Source organism: Elgaria multicarinata, chromosome 19 (genome assembly GCF_023053635.1).
Source record: "Elgaria multicarinata webbii isolate HBS135686 ecotype San Diego chromosome 19, rElgMul1.1.pri, whole genome shotgun sequence".
Lineage (NCBI taxonomy): Eukaryota > Metazoa > Chordata > Lepidosauria > Squamata > Anguidae > Elgaria > Elgaria multicarinata.
Window position 1 is genome coordinate 7641199 of NC_086189.1, and position 20038 is coordinate 7661236.

General features: G+C 47.9%; 1 protein-coding gene across 1 annotated transcript in view; it reads left to right on the forward strand.

Annotated features, from left to right (window-relative positions):
* The window catches only part of COL27A1 (collagen type XXVII alpha 1 chain), a 309507-nt gene that overhangs the window by 136825 nt on the left and 152644 nt on the right, over nucleotides 1-20038 (forward strand). The window contains exons 13-17 of the mRNA XM_063144913.1: nucleotides 365-418; nucleotides 8279-8323; nucleotides 11538-11591; nucleotides 13877-13921; nucleotides 18390-18443. Coding sequence (XP_063000983.1) covers nucleotides 365-418; nucleotides 8279-8323; nucleotides 11538-11591; nucleotides 13877-13921; nucleotides 18390-18443 — 252 coding nt within the window. The remainder of the gene's footprint in view (nucleotides 1-364; nucleotides 419-8278; nucleotides 8324-11537; nucleotides 11592-13876; nucleotides 13922-18389; nucleotides 18444-20038) is intronic.

Consider the following 20038-nt stretch of genomic DNA (forward strand, 5'->3'; position numbering starts at 1 on the left):
TACAATAATGCCTCAGCTATCGCATTTATTTTTGGTTGAGTCGGGGGGGGGGGAAGGAATCGGTTCCTTTCTCTTACCATTTTGTATTTTAATAGGTTGTTTTTCAGTTCGTTTTGTTAACGGCTTTGAATATCGAGGTCGTTAGAAAGGCGAGGTGTCCATTCTTTGAATAGACAGTAATCCGTTCTTGGTGGATGCAACCGCTTCCCTCAAAGGCATTTTTGAACTGCCATGCTGAGCGAAGCAGTCATGCTTTTAAGTCTCTTGTATTTACCTCCTGTATATCCATGGCCTGTCTTGTTTTGTAACCAAAGGGTTTTTTCTCCCCCCCGTCCCCCCCCCATCCCCTTCTTCCTCTCCTCAGGGCTTTCCTGGTGATTTTGGAGAACGCGGACCTCCAGGCTTCGATGGCAATCCAGTAAGTTGGCAAAAATTCTCTTCCAATTTTTTAAAAACGTCTCTTCTTTAGGCTCCGCTGGGCGATGGTCTGTTTACTGATGGGATTGGCCCCTTGCAAGCAGCTGCTAGCGGGCCTTGTTGTTTGAAGTTCTTCCTTTGAGATCACGCCCATCTCTTCTACCAAGTGCTAAATACTTTTGTCCAACATGTAACAAGCAGGGATAGGTCAGTGAGGTTCCCTTCTCTGCTTCTCTTCTGTCCCACTCCAATCCTGCTGAGCACTTTGTCTGCTGGGGAAATGGTGACCCAAAGCCAAAAACAATAGCCCTTTTCCAACACAATGCTCTCTGTCGCCTGGTTCTTAAGGCACTTCAGTGTCTCTCTCACATACGCGCACACACACACACACACACACACACAGAGAGCACCCTCATAGAACTGGTATTGGGAAAAGATGGTTACAGTCCATAGTCATCTGAGATGGAGCGATGGGGAATCGCCCGTGAGAGCTTCCTCCCCCACTGGTCCAGGCTGGCTGGTGCCTGGTGCCGCCTCCTCTAGTTCCGAATCTGATTCTGATTGATTACCTGAAACACCTTCTCCCAAAACAGGGGCAGTAGGGTTAGCCATGACAGTAGGTCAAGCTGGACTGGAGTCCAAAGAAGCAGCCCATAGTAAGGTGAGGCTAGGCTGGAGATAGAAGCAAAGGCATGAGAGAAAACGAAGCCAAGCTGGTTCTGGAAGAGAAGAGCAGCGTAGTCCTGACTTGCACAGAGGACAGGTTCTTCAATTGAGCCCGGTCTTGAAGCTGGTCTCCAGAACCTTCTGTCTTGGGCCTAGCAGCATACTAGGTCTTCAGGAGGCCAAGCCAACTAGGCCATAGTCATTGATCCAAACTCCCATAATCCCTGGCTGTGCTGGCTAGGACTGTAGCCCAGAACATCTGGAGGGAAACCGGATTGGTGAAGGCTGGCTCAGGGAACAGGGCGCCCTCTAGGCTGCAGTTCCAGCTGAAGGGAATCTGCTGATGTCCCCGCTTGAATTCTGACAGCTGACTTTCTTCCTTCAATGAGGTTACATCAGGCTTTATAACGCCCTTTTTGCTAAGCCACCTTCTCAGTCTGAACAACTCCTTATCAGCCTGAATGCTCTGCCTACTGCTCCTATGTGGTGCCTCAGATAATGAATCATAGAATCATAGAATAGTAGAGTTGGAAGGGGCCTACAAGGCCATCGAGTCCAACCCCCTGCTCAGTGCAGGAATCCACCCTAAAGCATCCCTGACCGATGGTTATCCAGCTGCCTCTTGAAGGCCTCTAGTGGGGGAGAGCCCACAACCTCCCCAGGTCATTGGTTCCATTGTCATACTGCTCTAAGAGTCAGGAAGTTTTTCCTAATGTCCAGCCGGAATCTGGCTTCCTGTAACTTGAGCCCATTATTCCGTGTCCTGCGCTCTGGGGTGATCGAGAAGAGATCCTGGCCCTCCTCTGTGTGACAACCTTTTAAGTATTTGAAGAGTGCTATCATGTCTTCCCTCAATCTTCTCTTCTCCAGGATAAACAGGCCCAGTTGTTCCAGTCACTCTTCATAGGACTTTGTTTCCAGACCCCTGATCCTCCTGGTTGCCCTCCTCTGAACACGCCTACTCTTGGCCAATTCAGCCCTCGATTACTATTTTGGTGCTCAACCATCTGCCCGGCTCCAGCTCATCGCTCCCCTCTGGCCCCTTTGCTCTTTGCCCATCTGATCCCAATGCCTGTCTGTGACCTGGGCCCCTGCTTCAGCGCATCTTGTCAGAGTTGGGCCAAGGCCGAAAGGTCCCTGTTGAACACCAGAAGTAGTAGGGAAAGGAAGAGAGATTCCAACATTCCCCAGGACTCCCAGTCAACTCCAGGAGAGAGAGAGAGCGCAAAATGTCATGGCTACAAGACCAACCCGAGATGTTTCTCTGCCTGAAGCAAAGAACAAGATGGCGCTCCTTCTCGTTGCATGTACAAAACCCAAATGGACTGGAATTGGATCTTATTTGAGCATTGTAGATAGGTCAGCCTCCTCCACTGTAGTTGAAGACAGCAAGTTAGCTTAGGGGGCACAGGGCAGACCGTGTGGCCCACAGCTCTCTCTCCTGCTGCCTCACCCTGCTTCATGCTAGAGCGAACCCCGCATGATTCTATTTCCTTTGGGCACCAGGTGATGCACAAGCAACCTGCGTCTTGCCATCCTGGGCCTTTCCCTGCTGCAGATGGCTCAAAAGAGTCTAGTTTGCATCTACGTTGTGTCTCAGGCTGCATCTCATGCGTTGCTTGTTTTGGGAAACAGAAGAGTTCGACTTCTTTCTTTCTTTTACATTTTTTCATTGATTTCCCCCCCTAAAATATCGTCTTCCACCAGAATTGATTCCACGGCAGTTTGCAAATGAGTTTGTCAGGGCTGAGTTGCTGGCAGCCGACAGAAACAGAAATTGTGCCAGGGGTCAGAAATCAAGAATCCTTGCCAAGGAAGAGACCCGAGGGGCCCCAATGGAAAGGCTGAGCCAGGGAATGAAGCCAAGAATCAGAGGGAGCCAGTCAGGAAGGACGACTGGCAACATTCCAGCCTAAGCAGGAAACTGTAATAGTCACTTCCTGTTGAAGATGGCCAGTGGATGGGTGGAGCCATTCCAATAACTTGGAACTCATCACTGCCCAGGGCGATATTCTAAGCTGCAGCCCTGGTGACTCGCCACGTGTGGCCAGCTGCACGTGGAACGATAGGTTCTAGACCTTGCAGCTCCTGCAGTGTTCTAGCTCCAGGATTTGGGGGCACCTGGGTAAGATGTCCTCAGGGGACACTGTATTGGCCCTCCACGTTTGTCATGCTTTCCCCATTTGCTGGAGAGTGCAGGGTTGAATTCTTCAGTCTGTACGGCATGCACTCTGACCTTGGTTGTGACTTCTGCATGGCTTCTTCAGTGGAAAGCTTAGTCTAGTCTTCAGCAGGACGGTGTTTTCCCTTCCTCTCTAGTCCAGCAATGGCCCTCCAGATGTTGGACTGCAAGTCCCATCAGCCCTAGCCAGCATGACTAATAGTGAGGGATGAGGCAGTTAGAGTCCAACATCTGCTCATTATTATTATTATTATTATTATTATTATTATTATTATTATTATTTTATATAGTACCATCAATGTACATGGTTGTGTACATGGTGCTGTACTCTAGTGCACTCTGTGTATCTCAGGAGCATCCCACAGCTGCTGTGCGCAAAGGAACAAGCTGGAGCGTGTTCAGAGGAGGGCAACCAGGATGATCAGGGGTCTGGAAACAAAGCCCTATGAAGAGAGACTGAAAGAATTGTTTAGCCTGGAGAAGAGAAGATTGAGGGGAGACATGAGAGCACTCTTCAAATAGTTGAACGGCTGTCACACAGAAGAGGGCCAGGATCTCTTCTTGATCCTCCCAGAGTGCAGGACACGGAATAACGGGCTCAAGTTAAAGGAAGCCAGATTCCAGCTGGACATCAGGAAAAACTTCCTGACTCTTAGAGCAGTGCAACAATGGAACCAGTTACCTAGGAAGGTTGTGGTCTCTTCCACACTAGAGGCCTTCAAGAGGCAGCTGGACAACCCTCTGTCAGGGATGCTTTAGGGTGGATTCCTGCATTAAGCAGGGGGTTGGACTCGATGGCCTTATAGGCCCCTTCCAACTCTACTATTCTATGATTCTATGATTTCCAGGGAAGGGAGTCACGTAGCAAAGGCCACGCACAGGATGCAAACCCAACCACTTTAATCATGAATGCTTATGGAGAACTGGCCGCACAGCAGAAGGCTGCAAGTATGACTGAACAGGAAACTGTAAGTGCAGAGCCCAAAGTCAGGCACTTCCGGGGATGGCAAGCTGGGAGGGCCAAATGACGACAGAAACCCTGTCTGAGCAGGTCCAACATCTCACCACTGCTGCCCATTCATTTGCTCCCTCTGTTGGGTCCCAGTCCACACAGCTGCCCAGAGGGAGAGCCCAAGGCATGTCATGAACGCTCCATCTCCTCATTCTGCTCATCAGCCTTCCCCAACCTGGGGCCTTCCAGATGTTTTGGACCACAACTCCCAGCACGCTTGTGGGCCTCGGTGGCTAGGGCTGACGGGAGTTGAAGGCCAAAATCTCTGGAGGGCATCAGGCTGGAGAAGGCTGGCCTACATGCTCTGAGCTGGCAGGTGAGGGTTCAACAACACTGAAGAGCAGCACAGGGGAGATGGTTCCATCCATCCATCAGTGGTGGAGGCCTCGTCAGGTGCCTGCTGATACCGACCTCTGACTCCTGGTCTGTCCCTTCATCTTTCTGAATGTTAAATCACATGTCTACAAGCTTAATCTGAGAGAAGGGTGGCATGGACTGAGTGAAGACAACCGGGCAATAGGAATAAATGTGGCCTCAAGCTACCCAAAGGATAACAGTGACATATCCAAGGGACCGCACGGTCTTTACCGCCTGGCCTGCCTTGCATGCAAGCAGGAGAATGATCTCATGCTTCCTGTGGATCTGTTTTATCTGTTTTCCTTGCGGCTTGTAATGCTGTTTTAATTGTAATGGGATTTTAATTGCTATAAACCACTTGGAGCAGCTGTGCCTTTTTAAGGACAAGAGGTGGTTTAGAAAGAAATAAGTAAAAGGATTATCTATACATCCTTTCTAATAATGTAACAACACTGTTAAAGGATCATCCGGGAGCTCGGAGCTCCGTGATTTGCTCGAAGTAGAATAACCCGGCGCGCCAAGCTATTACTTTTCTCACATTCCTCGAACACAAGGAAACAGCTGCTGTGTGGTTGTCCACACTGCCAACTTTTATCCTGTGATCCTCTAGAACAATTTAATTTTATAGGGTTTAAAGTACCGTTAGAATTTTAAATAGGTGCAGGGATTTGATGCTAAGTTGTTCGATAGAGACCACTAACCTTTAAGTAAGGTATCCCAGGTCATTTGGAATGTTTTCCAAGAGCGTTTTTCCAAGATCTATTTCAAGATCCTTTCTTTTGATGGTTCATCTTGGGATCTTTTGAAAAGCCCCAATAATGACTTTTATGTCCCTTTTTGGAAGCTCTATCTAGGACAACTTGGAGATCCAGCACCCTAAAATATTAAACCTCCAGCACAAGAGGTCCTTTGCTTTAATCTTTCCCATCATCCCTCCCTACACGGCGCTCAGTGTGCAGAATGAAAATGAAATGCCTTCGTTTGTTTGAAAAGAAATTTGGAGGGGTCAAGGAAGGAGTCACAGACAGAGCAAATTCCAGCAAGGGACGTTCATGGAACAGATTCTGAGTTTGCTGGGAGGAATGCATCCCAAAACCACAGCCCTGGATCCCGGGTTTCTGTCCTGCTGCCCTCTTCCAGAATTTGATATGCACAGAAGGATCTTCATTGCTTTGTCTTCTGCCACTGAATGTGGGTGGTTCACGTTATGCATGCCAGATCAGTTCGTGGTGCATGTTCTCAACCTAGGGTGGGCTCCTCTCTCTCTCTCTCTCTCTCTCTCTCTCTCTCTCTCTCTCTCTCTCTCTCTCTCCTCATCTAGTTTGAAACTAGATTTTATTTCCTACCCTTATGTTCAGAAAGACTGCCTCTTGACAAATGTCATTCCATGCAGATAGCCCTAGGTCATGCTTACCTATGGCATTCCTATGCGTACCTATGCCGGCTGGACACCAGGAAAAGCTTCCTGACTGTTAGAGCAGTACGACAATGGAACCAGTTACCTAGGGAGGTGGTGGGCTCTCCCACACTGGAGGCCTTCAAGAGGCAGCTGGACAACCATCTGTCAGGAATGGTTTAAGATGGATTCCTGCATTGAGCAGGGGGTTGGACTCGATGGCCTTATAGGCCCCTTCCAACTCTACTATTCTATGATTCTATGATTCTATTTGGATATTGGGCTTTAATGCCCACATTGAAAGAGTCCAATCTGTATTTCTTAGGAAGCTACTGGGCCTTCCTTCCTGTGTGGGGAACGCAGCTATTTATCTGGAAGTGGGTATTCAATCAGTTGAATGCAAGGCCTTTAAATGGTGGCTACGGTTACACTTCCTGGCAATTCTTGATAGCTATCTCTTTTTACTGCTCTCAGATCCCCATGTCACTCGTTGGATGAGAGAGATGGAGAAGAAGCTACTTAGGCTGGGCTTCTCGGTGGAAGCTGTGGGCAGCTATGGGCTCCCGAAGGCCCAATCTCTTGTTGTTCAAGGATTAATAGACCTAGATCTACAGCATTTCAGAACCGCTGCTAACCAGGCTCAGGCTGCCATTTTTAATTGGGAGCAAGACTATTTATTTCATCTATTTTAAACTTTTGTACCGGGGTGGGAAACTTTGGGCCAGAGGCCTGGGTCCTGTTTTGCTCCCCACGGCCTCATTCCTGCCACTGCTGCCCCATGGAATTCCATCGGATGCAGGTTGTGGCGGCACAAAAAGTGGTGAGCAGTAAATAGGTCACATTTTGCTTGTTCTCAGGCTAAATCTGACCTTTTTACTGCGCTGTTCTGTAGCGGTAAACAGGCAGATTTTTAAATTATTATTTTTTGCAGCCTCGAATTTCCACGGCCTGGTAGCAGGAGCTGCGATTCCCATCTCTGATGTATATCCAGCCTCTATAAGGCACTTTCACAGAGTGGCTTGCAGGAATAAAGCAACAAAAATGCAAGTCACTTTCTTTGTATATCACTTCTCTCAATACACTACACTCAAGAAGCTTCACAATAAAGATATACATGTAATCTAAACCACACTTTTTCCGGGGGATATCTCTGCTAAGTCTGTTGCAGCAAGAATGGCAAAGCGTCCAGTGACTGGAATAGAATCATAGAATAGCAGAGTTGGAAGGGGCCTCTAAGGCCATCGAGTCCAACCCCCTACTCAATGATTAATCCACCCTAAAGCACACCTGACAGATGGCTTGAAGGCCTCTAGTGTGGGAGAGCCCACCACCTCCCTAGGTCATGGGTTCCATTGTCGTACTGCTCTAAGGATGGAGCAAACTTATCTATTTTCGGTCTATGCGCATTTGCACATTTGAACCCACACGTTTATCCCACTGCTGCATCAAGCTGCTAATTTTAAAATGGAGCACATCATACCTATGTAAACATGTCCTTCAAGATGCATTTCAATGCCCAACTTCTCCCTCTCTCTCTCTCTCTCTCTCTCTCTCTCTGAGTAATACTTAAATGCATACTTCAATATGTTTAGGAAAACTTCCAAGAATGGACTCGCAACGTTCAGAGACGTGCATATCCGAATTTCTGATTGGCACATTAGCTGGGGAGATGGGGGGGGGAGAGGGGTGTCATATCAGTTCATAGCATATCTATGAACTAAGTCTGTTAGATAGGAGTGAGATAAAAGGTTGATGGCAGGGCTGTTATCATTTCGGTCTTTACAATTCGAGAAAGGAGAAAAGTAGCAATGCTCTCTCTTTCTCTCTCTCTCTCTCTCTCTCTCCTTCCTTCCTGCCTTCCTTCCTTCCTTCCTTCCTTCCTTCCTTCCTTCCTTCCTTCCTTCCTTCCTTCTCGGCTGTTCCCCCCCCCCCCTCTCTTGCTTCGCCTCCTTCTCCAAACTGCACAGTAATCTCCTTCTTCCCTCCTGCCCATTTCTGGGAGGGGAAGTGGGTCTCGTTCGCACTTCGTGGCAGGCGAAGAACAAGCGGCCTTGTGTCTCTGGAAGGCGCTCCTTCTCCTTTCCCGTTCACGGGCTTGCCGAAGATGGAAGCGTTCGATTGCCCAGCGAGGGCGGGGCGTCTCTCACCCCTTCCCCTCGCACCCTCGCCACACTGAGGCTCTCTCCGCGGCTGCCCGTTGGCCGGCAAAGAGGCCCCCTAACTGTGTTGATCTTTCTTTCCCTTTTAGGGAGACGTGGGAGCCCTGGGTCCTCCTGGAGTTCACGGACTCATTGTAAGTACGGAGGAGTCAGGAGGGCTTTTCACCTTGGGCTCTGGGGGGCTCTTAACTCTTTCCAGGGCACAATTACAGCCACGCAGAACCGTCTCTGTTTATTTAGCCGCTGCTTCTGGAAAAGGATATACAAAGGGGTGGGTGGGGGGAAGTGGGAGAGTTCCAAGATTGCCAGAAGAGTGGAAACAGCGATGCAGAATCACCTTTCTTGGGTTACAAGGTGGAGGCGGCGGCGAAATCGTGGCAAGCGGTTTTATAGACCGTCCCGTCACAATTGGGGCCAACGCACCCCGGAGGCCTGGTCCTCAGTGACTGCAAAGCCTCTCCGCTAGGGATGGGTGGGAATTTCGTTCGGCTTCTAAAGACTTACCCAAATCCACACATTCCTCCTTAAAGGGGACAGGAAGATGAAAAGAACTCGGATATTATGCGATTTGTTTATTTACAGCATCCCCCCCTGCCCTGTTCTTCAGTTGAAAAGGGGTCCCAGAGCAGCTAACAAAGATGTAATAGAATCATAGGACCATAGAAGAATAGCAGAGTTGGAAGGGGCCTACAAGGCCATCTAATCCAACCCACTGCTCAATGCAGGAATCCACCCTAAAGCATCCCTGACAGATGGTTGTCCAGCTGCCTCTTGAATGACTCTAGTGTGGGAGAGCCCACAACCTCCCTAGGTAACTGGTTCCATTGTCGTACTGCTCTAACAATCAGGACGTTTTTCCTGATGTCCAGCTGGAATCTGGCTTCCTTTAACTTGAGCCCGTTATTCCGTGTCCTGCACTCTGGGAGGATCGAGAAGAGATCCTGGCCCTCCTCTGTGTGACAACCTTTTAAGTCTTTGAAGAGTGCTCTCATGTCTCCCCTCAATCTGTCTCCCCTCAATCATGTCTCCCCTCAATAAGACCGCCTCTGCCCTCAAGTTTATAATGTAAAAGACGTAGCACAAAAGGCATTGGGAGGGGAGAGGAGAGAAAGAAGAAGCAGCATCCAGGCACAAGTTCTTCCTTTCGAAGTTCTAGTAGGTGTTCTTCCTTGTAGGGAAGAGTGAAAACAAACTCCCTATAGACGTTCCTTCTCTGGCTGATGTAGGGGGGCTGGTTGGTCTTCCCAGTCCCATGATGTTCATCCTGGGAGATGTGTGTGTGGGGTGGTGGTGGGTGTGGTGGGTGCAGCATCCTTGATTCTGACCGATGAGATCAGAATCTGCAGTCCCAGGAAACTATTGGTTAGAACCTAAGAAATGTCCTGCTGGATCAGACCCAGGGTCTGTCTAGTCCACTGTTCACACAGTGGCCAACCAGCTGTTGACCAGGGACCCACAAGCAGGACACAGTGCAACAGCACCCTCCCACCCATGTTCCCCAGCAAATGGTGTATTTACTGCCTCTAGTCTTGGAGGTAGCATAGAGCCATCAGGACTAGTAGCCATTGAGAGCCATACACCCCCACACACCACCGTCTCTTCCCCCCCCCACACACACACTTTGTCATCTCCTTATGATCCTGAGGTTCTTGCCATCTAAATAAACAGACCCTAAATAGGAGATTCGTTATCAAAAAGCAAGAGGCTAAATAAATGTGGACTGTGTTGAAGGGCAGATGTGTATCAAGCCGTCACATGGGGCTGCACTCCCCCTGAAAGACTGTGTTCACATCTTGGGGTGCTTCTGGATCCGTCGCTCCAAATGACAGCCCAGATAGATGCGACGGCCAGGAGTGCCTACTATCAGCTTCGCCTGATACGCCAGCTGCGCCCCTTCCTAGAGTCGGAAGACCTAAAGACGGTCGTGCACGTGCTGGTAACTTCGAGGCTCGACTTCTGCAAAGCGCTCTACATAGGGCTACCTTTGGGCCTAGTCTGGAAACTTCAACTAGTTCAAAATATGGCAGCCAACCTAGGGAGGACCACATTACACCAGTTTTAAAATCTCTTCACTGGCTGCCAATTAGTTTCCAGGCAAAGTACAAAGTGTTGGTTATCACCTTTAAAGCCCTACATGGTTTCGGTCCGGGCTACCTGCGGGATCGCCTTTTCTCGTACAATCCGCCCCGCACACTCAGGTCCGCTGGGAAGAACTTACTCTAGCCAATAAAAACAAGGCTGACAATTGTTACCCAGAGGACCTTTTCTTCTGCCGCTCCCAGTTTGTGGAATGACCTGCCGGGAGAGATTAGTCAACTAAACAGTCTTCCGGAATTTAAGAAAGCCATAAAGACTGATCTCTTCTGGCAGGCCTACCCAGTTGAATTTTAAGATGCCTTTTTTTAATGGTGTGCTGCATTTAATGATGCACTGGTTTTAAATGTTTTAATTAGTTATATGTATTTTTTGGTATTTGTATTTGTGTTGTGCCCTGCCTCGATCCAGAGGGAGAGGGGGGTAACAAATATATGATGATGATGATGATGTTGAAGACTTCACATTCAATCAATCAATCACTTTATTACGGTCCGAGACCAGCACAACATTAATTCAGCTACAGCAGCCATACGAAGTAGTACAGATCCTTAGTTCCCATCTCCGAGAGATTTAACAGTCCTCTGAGGTTAATAGGTTATGACGTGTCCTCATAGCCAAGTGGCAGAATTTAGCAACCTTATAGGTAACTGAGGGGTTTCTATCAGCAAGGAGGAACTTGGTATAAAATTCTTCGGTGTTACCTGGAAAGTCCTGTAGTAGAGGATGGATTAACCCTGACCGGGCCTCTGAGTAGAACGAGCAGTGTAAAAGCACCTGAGAGGATGTCTCTATCTCACCTGAATCACATGGGCATAACCTTTGGGGGACTGGAATTCCTTGGTATCTGCCTTCTGTAAACTTGGAAGGGAGAGCTTTATAGCGAGCCCTAGTGAACGCCCACCTGTATTTATAATATGTAAGGGAGCTCAGATAGGCCGCAGGGCCACCGCCCTGTATATCTTGAGGAGAACGGTAAATATATGGGATTTGGCTTAGATCATTCTGCAGTTCAATATCCCAAATACGCTGCTTAACAAGGTCTTTGGCTTCACATTCATAATAGTGGTATTAGGTTCTGTGATAATTTTTCTTTTAAAAGAAGTAAGTTTCCAGTCCTCATGTTTTCTCTATTCCCTTTTCTAACAAATGGCGAAACAGAAGAGGCTTGCAGGTGGGCTTAGGGAGACTTCAGGGAAGGCAGAGGACTTACACCCCATCCTAAGCTTGACTTCTGCTCTCTGTCTCTCCCAGGGCGATATGGGTGCTGTTGGGCCGATCGGCTTTCCAGGACCAAAAGGACTGAAGGTGAGCGGCTTCTGATAGGGAGGGGGCGTAGCTCAGTGGTATAGAGCATGTGCTTTACACACAGAAGGTCCTAGGTTCAATCCCTGCCATCTGCGCTTCAAAAAACATCTCAGATGGTAGAGCTCGCAGAGCCATTACTAGCCAGTGTAGGAGGTGGTGAGATCGAGCCATAGCTCAGTGCAGGAGATCCTGGATCCAATCCAGTTGGAAGAGATCACAAGTAGATGGGCAGTGGGTGGGCAGAAGGAAGTTCTCCAGATGTTGGAGACTTCAACTCCCAGAAGCCCCTTCCAGATTGGCCAATGGTCAGGAATGCTGGGAGTTGAAGTCCAAAACATCTGGCGATTTACTCTCTGCTCAACCCTTTCTCAGAGTAGACCAGCCTTTCCCCGGCTGATGAGGGAGGCATCAACAGAGTTGGGGGGGGGGACCTCCATGTTTGCAGATAAAAAACTTAAGGATTCCAATTCTCTAATGACGACTAAGTGTGCTTAATGACCTTGGAATAGTCAGTGGGAGGGGAAATGGAATGGTGTATTGTGGGGAAGGGTATGGCTGGCAACATTTTGTTGAGGTTCCCACTTGTTGTTGTGCCTTTGTTTGCTTTGTTATTCCTTGGCTATTTATAACCTCTTTCATCAAGGGACTCTGTGGTCTAATTAAGGATGTCCTTCACTGGGAAATCTGGTTTTCTTTGGGCTTGATGGAGTTCCAAGGCATGCCTTGGGCCAGAGAGCCAAACTGTGGACTGTTTCCCCAACTCAGGAACTTTTTGAACATTTCAGGGGTGGGTGGGGGTGAGAAACAGGGAAGGTTCCGCAATTTGCTCAATTTAGGGTCGAGTTCGCTCAAATTCAGCTGTGATTTGCCCCAATTGGCCCACAATTCATGCAAATTGCCCGGAAATTTGCGCAAATTGCAAAACCTTCCAAATCAAATGCACAAATTTCCTGGGAAATCCATGAAGTGGTTCGACCCACTGCAGATTGAGTTCAGAGCCACAGTGGGAACCGAAGCCCAGTTTCGGAAGCCAAGCCCAGGAATGCTTCTCAAAAGCCACCCTACAAGCAGATTTGTCTGACATCCTTCAGCTCATTTAACCAAACGGAATAAACCTTTTTTTTCCTTCAACTGTACCCCTTCAAGACTGCAAGTGGGGATTCACACGAGTGAATTCGCCTCTATACAGACACATTCCACCCACCCATTCAACACCCCACAGGGCATATGATGTCAGCTGAGTTTGGCCATGCCCACCTGATGACATTTGCTACCTTGTTGAAATGCTGGGTGGATCCTTGAGGCAGCATTTATCCCAGGGACCAGGCTTGCTGAATGTGGCCTTTCCTGGTTAGGGAAGTCCCATGTGCAGTCAAGGGCAGCTGGACGAATCCCCTGTTCATGGCAAAGCAGAAGCCCTGGAGAATCCCTATGGTAGAGATTCTTCTCCCTGGCTTTTTTTTTTTTTTTTGCGCTTTTATTTCTTGCGAGTTTTGCAATGTGCGAATTTCTGAGCCATTTATGTGAATCCTAATACAATTTGCGCAGATTAGGGCCGAATTTGTACAGATTGGGGCTGAATTTGGGCAAATTAGGGCCAAATTTGCACAAGCTGCTTGGACATTGGTGCGAATTTGCGGAACCTCTAAAAATGTGCGATACGCCTGGGAAAATTGCGACGTGACCTGACTCTCTGCATATTGAGTTGGGCATGCAGTGGGAACCGAAATGAAGTCCAGTGGGGGCAGACCTAGGAAAACTTGTCAGATTCCAACCCCCCCCAGGCAGATTTTTCTCACGTCCCTACGTAGCATGATGCAGAGCCTCTGTGGGCCAGAAGATTTGCATCGTGCCTTACAGGGGCAGGCCTCTAAACTCCTCCATTTCTCCAAGAGCTCTTGCTGGGCTCATTGCCAGCATTGAGGCACCAGCTCCATGGATTGTGACATTCTTGGAGGGGGGGGTGCCGGCCCAGTGCTGGAGCTGTACTTGGGGGGCACAGTTGCTGTCCCAGACTCAGGGGTCTCTGATCTCCATTTCCACAAGGGTGCTCAGGCCTGCCGCTGCCTTTGCTGGCACCCCTGCTCCCAACAGTTTCGAAGTGCACGCCCAGTGGACGCTGGGTGTCGTGGCAGTGTGCCCTTTTGAATTCCCCAAAACAAATGAGGTGAGATGTTTGGCAAGGACCCTCCTTAAATCCCATCGAGATTCAACTACAGCCCCCATTTCCTTCCATGGGTCTAGAAAGAAGCCTACTCTGACCTTTCTGTTTCTCTCTTCATCAGGGGCTGATGGGAAATCCTGGAGAACATGGACTGAAAGGTGATAAGGTGATCTGAATATTCCCTTATTGCACTGTTGTTATTTCTTTGCATGTCAACCGCGTTTCCTTCACACTGTGTGTTGTACCCCCCCTTGTGACTGCCTCCTTCGTTTTCTCTCCCCTCCACTCCCCCCCCCCTGAATTGCAGCCAATGTCAACCCTGCCCTCTTCGTTTCTCTGTATGCATCCATATGTCTAGCTCCAAAATGTACTGGGAAGCTCCATCCCAAAGCCCTACCCTCTCAAAACTGTTGCCTTCCATTTCTTGATTAATCCCCAGAGGTATGGATCTGTAACATTTCTACCACGTATCATGGGGCCAGGCTGTTTGGTAGCTTTTGGTGGCAAAAGGAAGTCCAGTTGTCTGGGGCATTTTCTCTGCATGAATAGAGGACCCACGATCATCCACCAACCTGGTTATCTGTCTAGGGCTGTCTTGCTTATGGCACATTTCGCTATGTTCAATAAGGAGAAGGCCCACCCATCCCTGCTAACTTTGATCTCTTCGATCTCTTCCTCCGCTTTCCAGCTGCAGATTCAGCTCATTGACCCTACTTTTAAAACAACAATGATTTGTTAGATTTCTACACAGCCCAACTGACAAATGCTTTTCATAGAATCCTAGGCTGCCGCCTGAGTTGCCTCTATGGCAGCGCCGGGCCTGGCCCCACTGCAGGGCCCCCACGGCTGACCCCCAGAGCCTCCTGCTCCCTCCTCTTTCTCCTCCTCTCTGTTCATCTGATCTCTGCTGCTCCTTTCTGCTTCTTCCATCTACTGCTTCTTGCTGAGCACTGACAGAAGGAATTATGGGCTGTTCACTGTCTTGGAGCCCTCTCTCTACACAGTTGTGCAGATTTGGACCAAACAGAGAGAGGGCGAGCAAGTGGGCAATGATGACACTGGTGAGGAGGAGAAGGGCACACCGTGGACATGTTCCCCAAAGCTCCAACCCCCCCCAAAACCCTAGAGATCTCAGGGTACATGTGTTGTAGAGTCCGCTGGAAGCCTCCACGCCTTGGTTTTGCGACCGGAGAAATCAAAACATCAAAAGAACTGGGAAAGAAGTGAACCTCAATCCGGATTGGAGGAGCAAAGAGCCCCGATGCCCGATGCCATCCAGAGCTCGTGGTGCTGGTTCAGCGGGAGCAACAGCCTGGCAATCCAGCTGCCTCCCCGCTTGCCAGGAGTCGGAAACCTTTCCGAATTATTAACTGAAATCAGATGAGCGCCGCTGTTCTGGACCTAACGGGTTCCATCTGCTGCTTCTTGCTGACTCGCAAAGGTCGGAGAGAAGGAATGACGGGTTTTGAGGGCATCCCACATCCTGCTTGGCACGGGCTGATGTCTCCCTCCTCCCGTCAGAGCATTGCACGGTACCGTTTTGTTGCGTCTGCGCTGAGCTCTGCAGGAGCGGGGGAACGGGTCTTGCTCTATCCCCAAGAAATTAACTCCGGTTAATTTCAGCTGGCCTGGTCCAGATGGTCCTGAATTCCCCCAGGTGTGGGCATTTGTGTGCCCCTCCTGATGTTGTTGGGCTTCTGTCAACCCCGGCCAGCATGGCCAATGGGCAGGCATGATGGGTGTTGTAGTCCACTACCAGCCGGTTACCCACCCATGTGTTAGATGGAAGCCCGGTCGTTGAGAATGGAGGCGTTCTGGTATCTCATGGTTGGGCTACACATCTGAAGGCTTGAAGAAGGTGGATCCAGGCCATTGAGATCTGCGTCTGGTTCCAGCTGGGTGTTGTATTTCATTGTCATTTTCTTGTATCCTTGGCTGTACCTCTCGGTGGCAGTTTTAGTTTTTGATCCTGTTTTCCTGGGAGGGTCAACAACCCAGAAACCGACCGATATGGGACCGTCTATAGTTTGAGCAAAATAAACCAGCGAACCAACATTACTGGCAGCTGCCGTGAAACCATTGCTGCCTTTCCCCATGGAAACCTGCCAAGGGTTGTGGCTCTTTTGGAGGGCAGCCCAGTTCAAGCGTGCAAGCGCATGGCTTAATTCTCCCTTCGCTTGAATAAGTGGTGTTTGGTGACTCACCCCCGAAGGTGTGAATCAGCCTCAGCTGAAAAACATTAGGGTTGGGGTGAGGAGAGCTGGTCTGTGAATCATAGAGTGGGAAGATGCCCTAAAGGGCATCTAGTCCACCCCCTTAGGATTCCAGTTGAGGGATCTGCAACTACGGCAGCCTTCTCCATCCTGGTGCCCTCCAGATGAGTTGGACTACTGGTTGGGGGATGTTGTGAGTCCAACACATCTGGAGGGGCACCAGGATGAAAAAAGCTGGACTGCTAGAATCCCCAAAGAAGTTTTCTGAGATCTCATCAGATGTTCAATGTCTGATACACTTCAGAGCACAACCTAGACTTCAACACCTTCAACGAAGGAGAGTCTACTGTCTGCCAAGACCAATCTCTCTCACTTTGACCATTTGGGTGTTCCTCCTGCTGTTTAGCCAAACCCTGCTTCCTTGCAATTTCCATATGCTAGTCCTGCCTTCCAGAGCAACAGAGAACAGATCTGCTGTTCAAAAGTCAGCCTGATGACAGCCCTTCAGATGGTTAAAGACTGCCACCATGTCTCCCATGAATCTTCTCTTCCTGAGGCTAAATACATCCCTGCTCAGTTACAACACTCCCTGAATGAACTTGGGTCAGCTTAGCCTACTCATAAAAACATTGAGTTTTCAAGTTGGGAGAAATCCTGAAGGCCATCAGTTCCAATTCTCTTTTACAGCATCCATGATAGATGACTGCCCAGCATCTACTGAAAGACTTCCATTGAAGGAAAGTGTCAAGTGCTGAGCCCTTGAAGTCGATTTCCATGTAAATAGTCTTTACTATGTGAACCAATCAGTCCAACAATGGTTGGCAACTGCTGTATATAGGCAAGGTGCCTCTGATACTGGAGGTAGCACATAGCCATCAGGACAACTAGCCATTGAAAGCCTTCTCCTCCATGAGTTTGTCCAACCCCCTGTTAAAGCCAATTGTTCCTCATAGGACTTTGTTTCCAGACCCCTCACCATCCTAGTCGGTCGCCCTCCTCTAGACAATGCTCCCGTTTGTCAATGTCCTTCCAAAATTTTATCCCAAGGATTTTGTCTGTGCTGCTGTGTTTCCATCTCCAGACTCACAAACCAGCTCAAGCGGTCACAGTGAAAGTATGAACAGGCTGGGGTTGATGGGACTTGTAGACCAACAGCAAGGAAAGGTGAAATCCTTAACAAACAATCATATAACACTCAACAAAAGGTTAAGGATGTGTATATATATATATATATATATATATATATATATATATATATATTGGAACCATAATATTTAATATACAAAAATAAAATAAAGATTAGCAATAATATTACGTTAAAAGTGCAATAACATATTGCACAGACCAATGTATAACTAAAACAACATAGACCATGACCTAGGCGGTGTGAAAAGGCTGAGGGCTGGCATATTTTAAAAAGGGAGTGACACCCTTTACCACATCATTGTGGGAATTGTAAAGTTAGCCCCAATAAATCTTCAGGGATCACACAGCAGCCCACATTGGCCACTGATGAAGACCTCTTGTCAACGCATTTGGCCTTTTTCTACGTTGTTTTAGTTATACGTTGGTCTGTGCAATATGTTATTGCACTTGTAGTCCAACAACATCTGGAGTCCTCCAGGTTGGAGAAGGATCTAATCTTGAAATTATGCAACCCCGATTAAAATCACCAATGAGATCACCCTCCACAACACCCCCTACCCTCCAGAATAACCTCTCCTTCCTGATTTCTTTGCAGGCTGTATACAGGGTTCTCCAGCCTGGGTAAATGTCTATGCGTGATCATAAATGCCGCATTTCTCTTGCAGACACACTAGCGACAACTGTTGGAATTCCGTAAATCCTTTTTCAGACGCCTTTCTTATCCACCCTGTCAAATTTCAACAAACCAGGGTTAAGATTAACCATAATTTAGGGTTCAGACGTCACGCTAAACTGTGGTTAATCAACAGCTTCCAATGTCCTCCTGCACTAGAGGAGGTGGCCGTAAGTCACACTTTTTCTTGACGTCCATCAGCACTTTGCTGAATGAATTCACATTTTCTCCCCTTTGTGTTTTCTTCTCTCTTTTTCCCCATTTACAATTTTGGAGACAACCACTCTGCTGGGAACGTCTTCTCCCACCCCCACCCCGAACTGAACAGGAGCAACGCCTTCATGCAGCTCCCGCTCTTTTCTGTGGAGACGACACAGAGAGAGCGTCATGGTGGATTGTGCCTTTGGTTTGTGAGTGTGGGAGAAATGCCCGTCTCACTCCAAAATCCTGTTCTGATCTTTTGCCACCAAATCCTGTCTTGAAACAGCCTAAAAATGACATTTCCTCTGTCTATTAAAACCAGATAATTTCCATTAACCCGGGCCTGTGTTTTGCTCTTGATGTGACGTCTGTTGTAACTTTCTTTGGTGATGTATATTCAGGGTGATCAGGGAGTGCCGGGTGTCCCAGGAGATGTTGGATTCCAAGGGGACAAGGTAATTACGTTTCAATCTCATCTACATTTATCTAAATATTGAGGGCGTAGCTGCCGCCTGGTTTGTTCCTCCCTGGCAAGATGCGTGCACATCAAATGCCACTTCCTTGAAACTGATGTTCTTTGATTATTATTTTTTGAGCTCTTAACTAACTGTCCTTTGTATCCTGCTGGTACAAATGTTCTGTGTGACTGATCTGTGCGCAATCAATTTGTAGGAGGTCCGGTCTTTGGCAAGACCCACAGCAGGGCCTTGAGGAACCTATTTATTTATTTATTTATTTATTTATTTATTTATTTATTACATTTTTATACCGCCCAATAGCCGAAGCTCTCTGGGCGGTTCACAAAAATTAAAACCACAAAAAACATCCAACAGGTTAAAAACACAATTACGAAATACAGTATAAAAAGCGCAACCAGAATAAAACCACACAGCAAAGTTGATTATAAGATTAAAATACAGAGTTAAAACAGTAAAATTTAAAGTTAAGTTAAAATTAAGTGTTAAAATACTGAGTGAATAAAAAGGTCTTCAGCTGGCGACGAAAGCAGTACAGTGTAGGCGCCAGGCGGACCTCTCTGGGGAGCTCGTTCCACAACCGGGGTGCCACAGCGGAGAAAGCCCTCCTCCTAGTAGCCACCTGCCTCACTTCCTTTGGCAGGGGCTCACAGGGAAGGGCCCCTGTAGATGATCTTAAGGTCCGGGTAGGTACATATGGGAGGAGGCGTTCCTTCAGATAACCTGGCGCCAAACCGTTTAGGGCTTTAAATGTCAATACCAGCACTTTGAATCGGGCCTAGATCAACCTTCCCCAGCCTGGCCCCCCTGTATGTGTTCCACTACATTTTCCATCATCCCCAGATAGCTGGGGATGAGGGGAGATGTAGTCCAGCACATCTGGATGATGGGGGAGGGCTTGCTCTATGGGATTGTATCGAGTTCCCTTCTGCCGGATCAGAGCGTTGGTGGGTTTTGCTGTTGTACGTCAACATAATTGATAAATCGATTGACTGAAACTGATATCGATGGCCTTGTAGGCCCCTTCCAACTCTACTATTATATGATTCTTATACTGTTGTTTTATACTTTGAATGTTTTTAATTTTTGTGAACCGCCCAGAGAGCTCCGGCTATTGGGCGGTATAGAAATGAAATGAAATAAATAAATAAATAAATAAATAAATAAATTATGTTATGCTTTAAGGTAGATTCCTGCAAATGAACAGGGGGTTGGACTTGATGGCCTTGTAGGCCTCTTCCAACTCTACTATTCTATGGTTCTAAGATTTCTTTATGGTTGGCAGCCCTAGCAAAGAGAGATTCCTTCTACTGCTGCTAATCAGGACTCCGTTTTTCGAACGCTTTAGGCTATTTATTTATTTATTACATTTTTATACCTCCCAATAGCTGAAGCGCTCTGGGTGCTTCACAAAAATTAAAACCATGAAGAGCATAGTAAAACAACCAACAATCTAAAGACACAAATACAAAATACAATATAAAAAATGCAACCAGGATAAAAACTACACAGCAGAAATTGATATAGGTTAAAATACAGAATTAAAACAGCAAAGTTTAAATTGAAGTTAAATT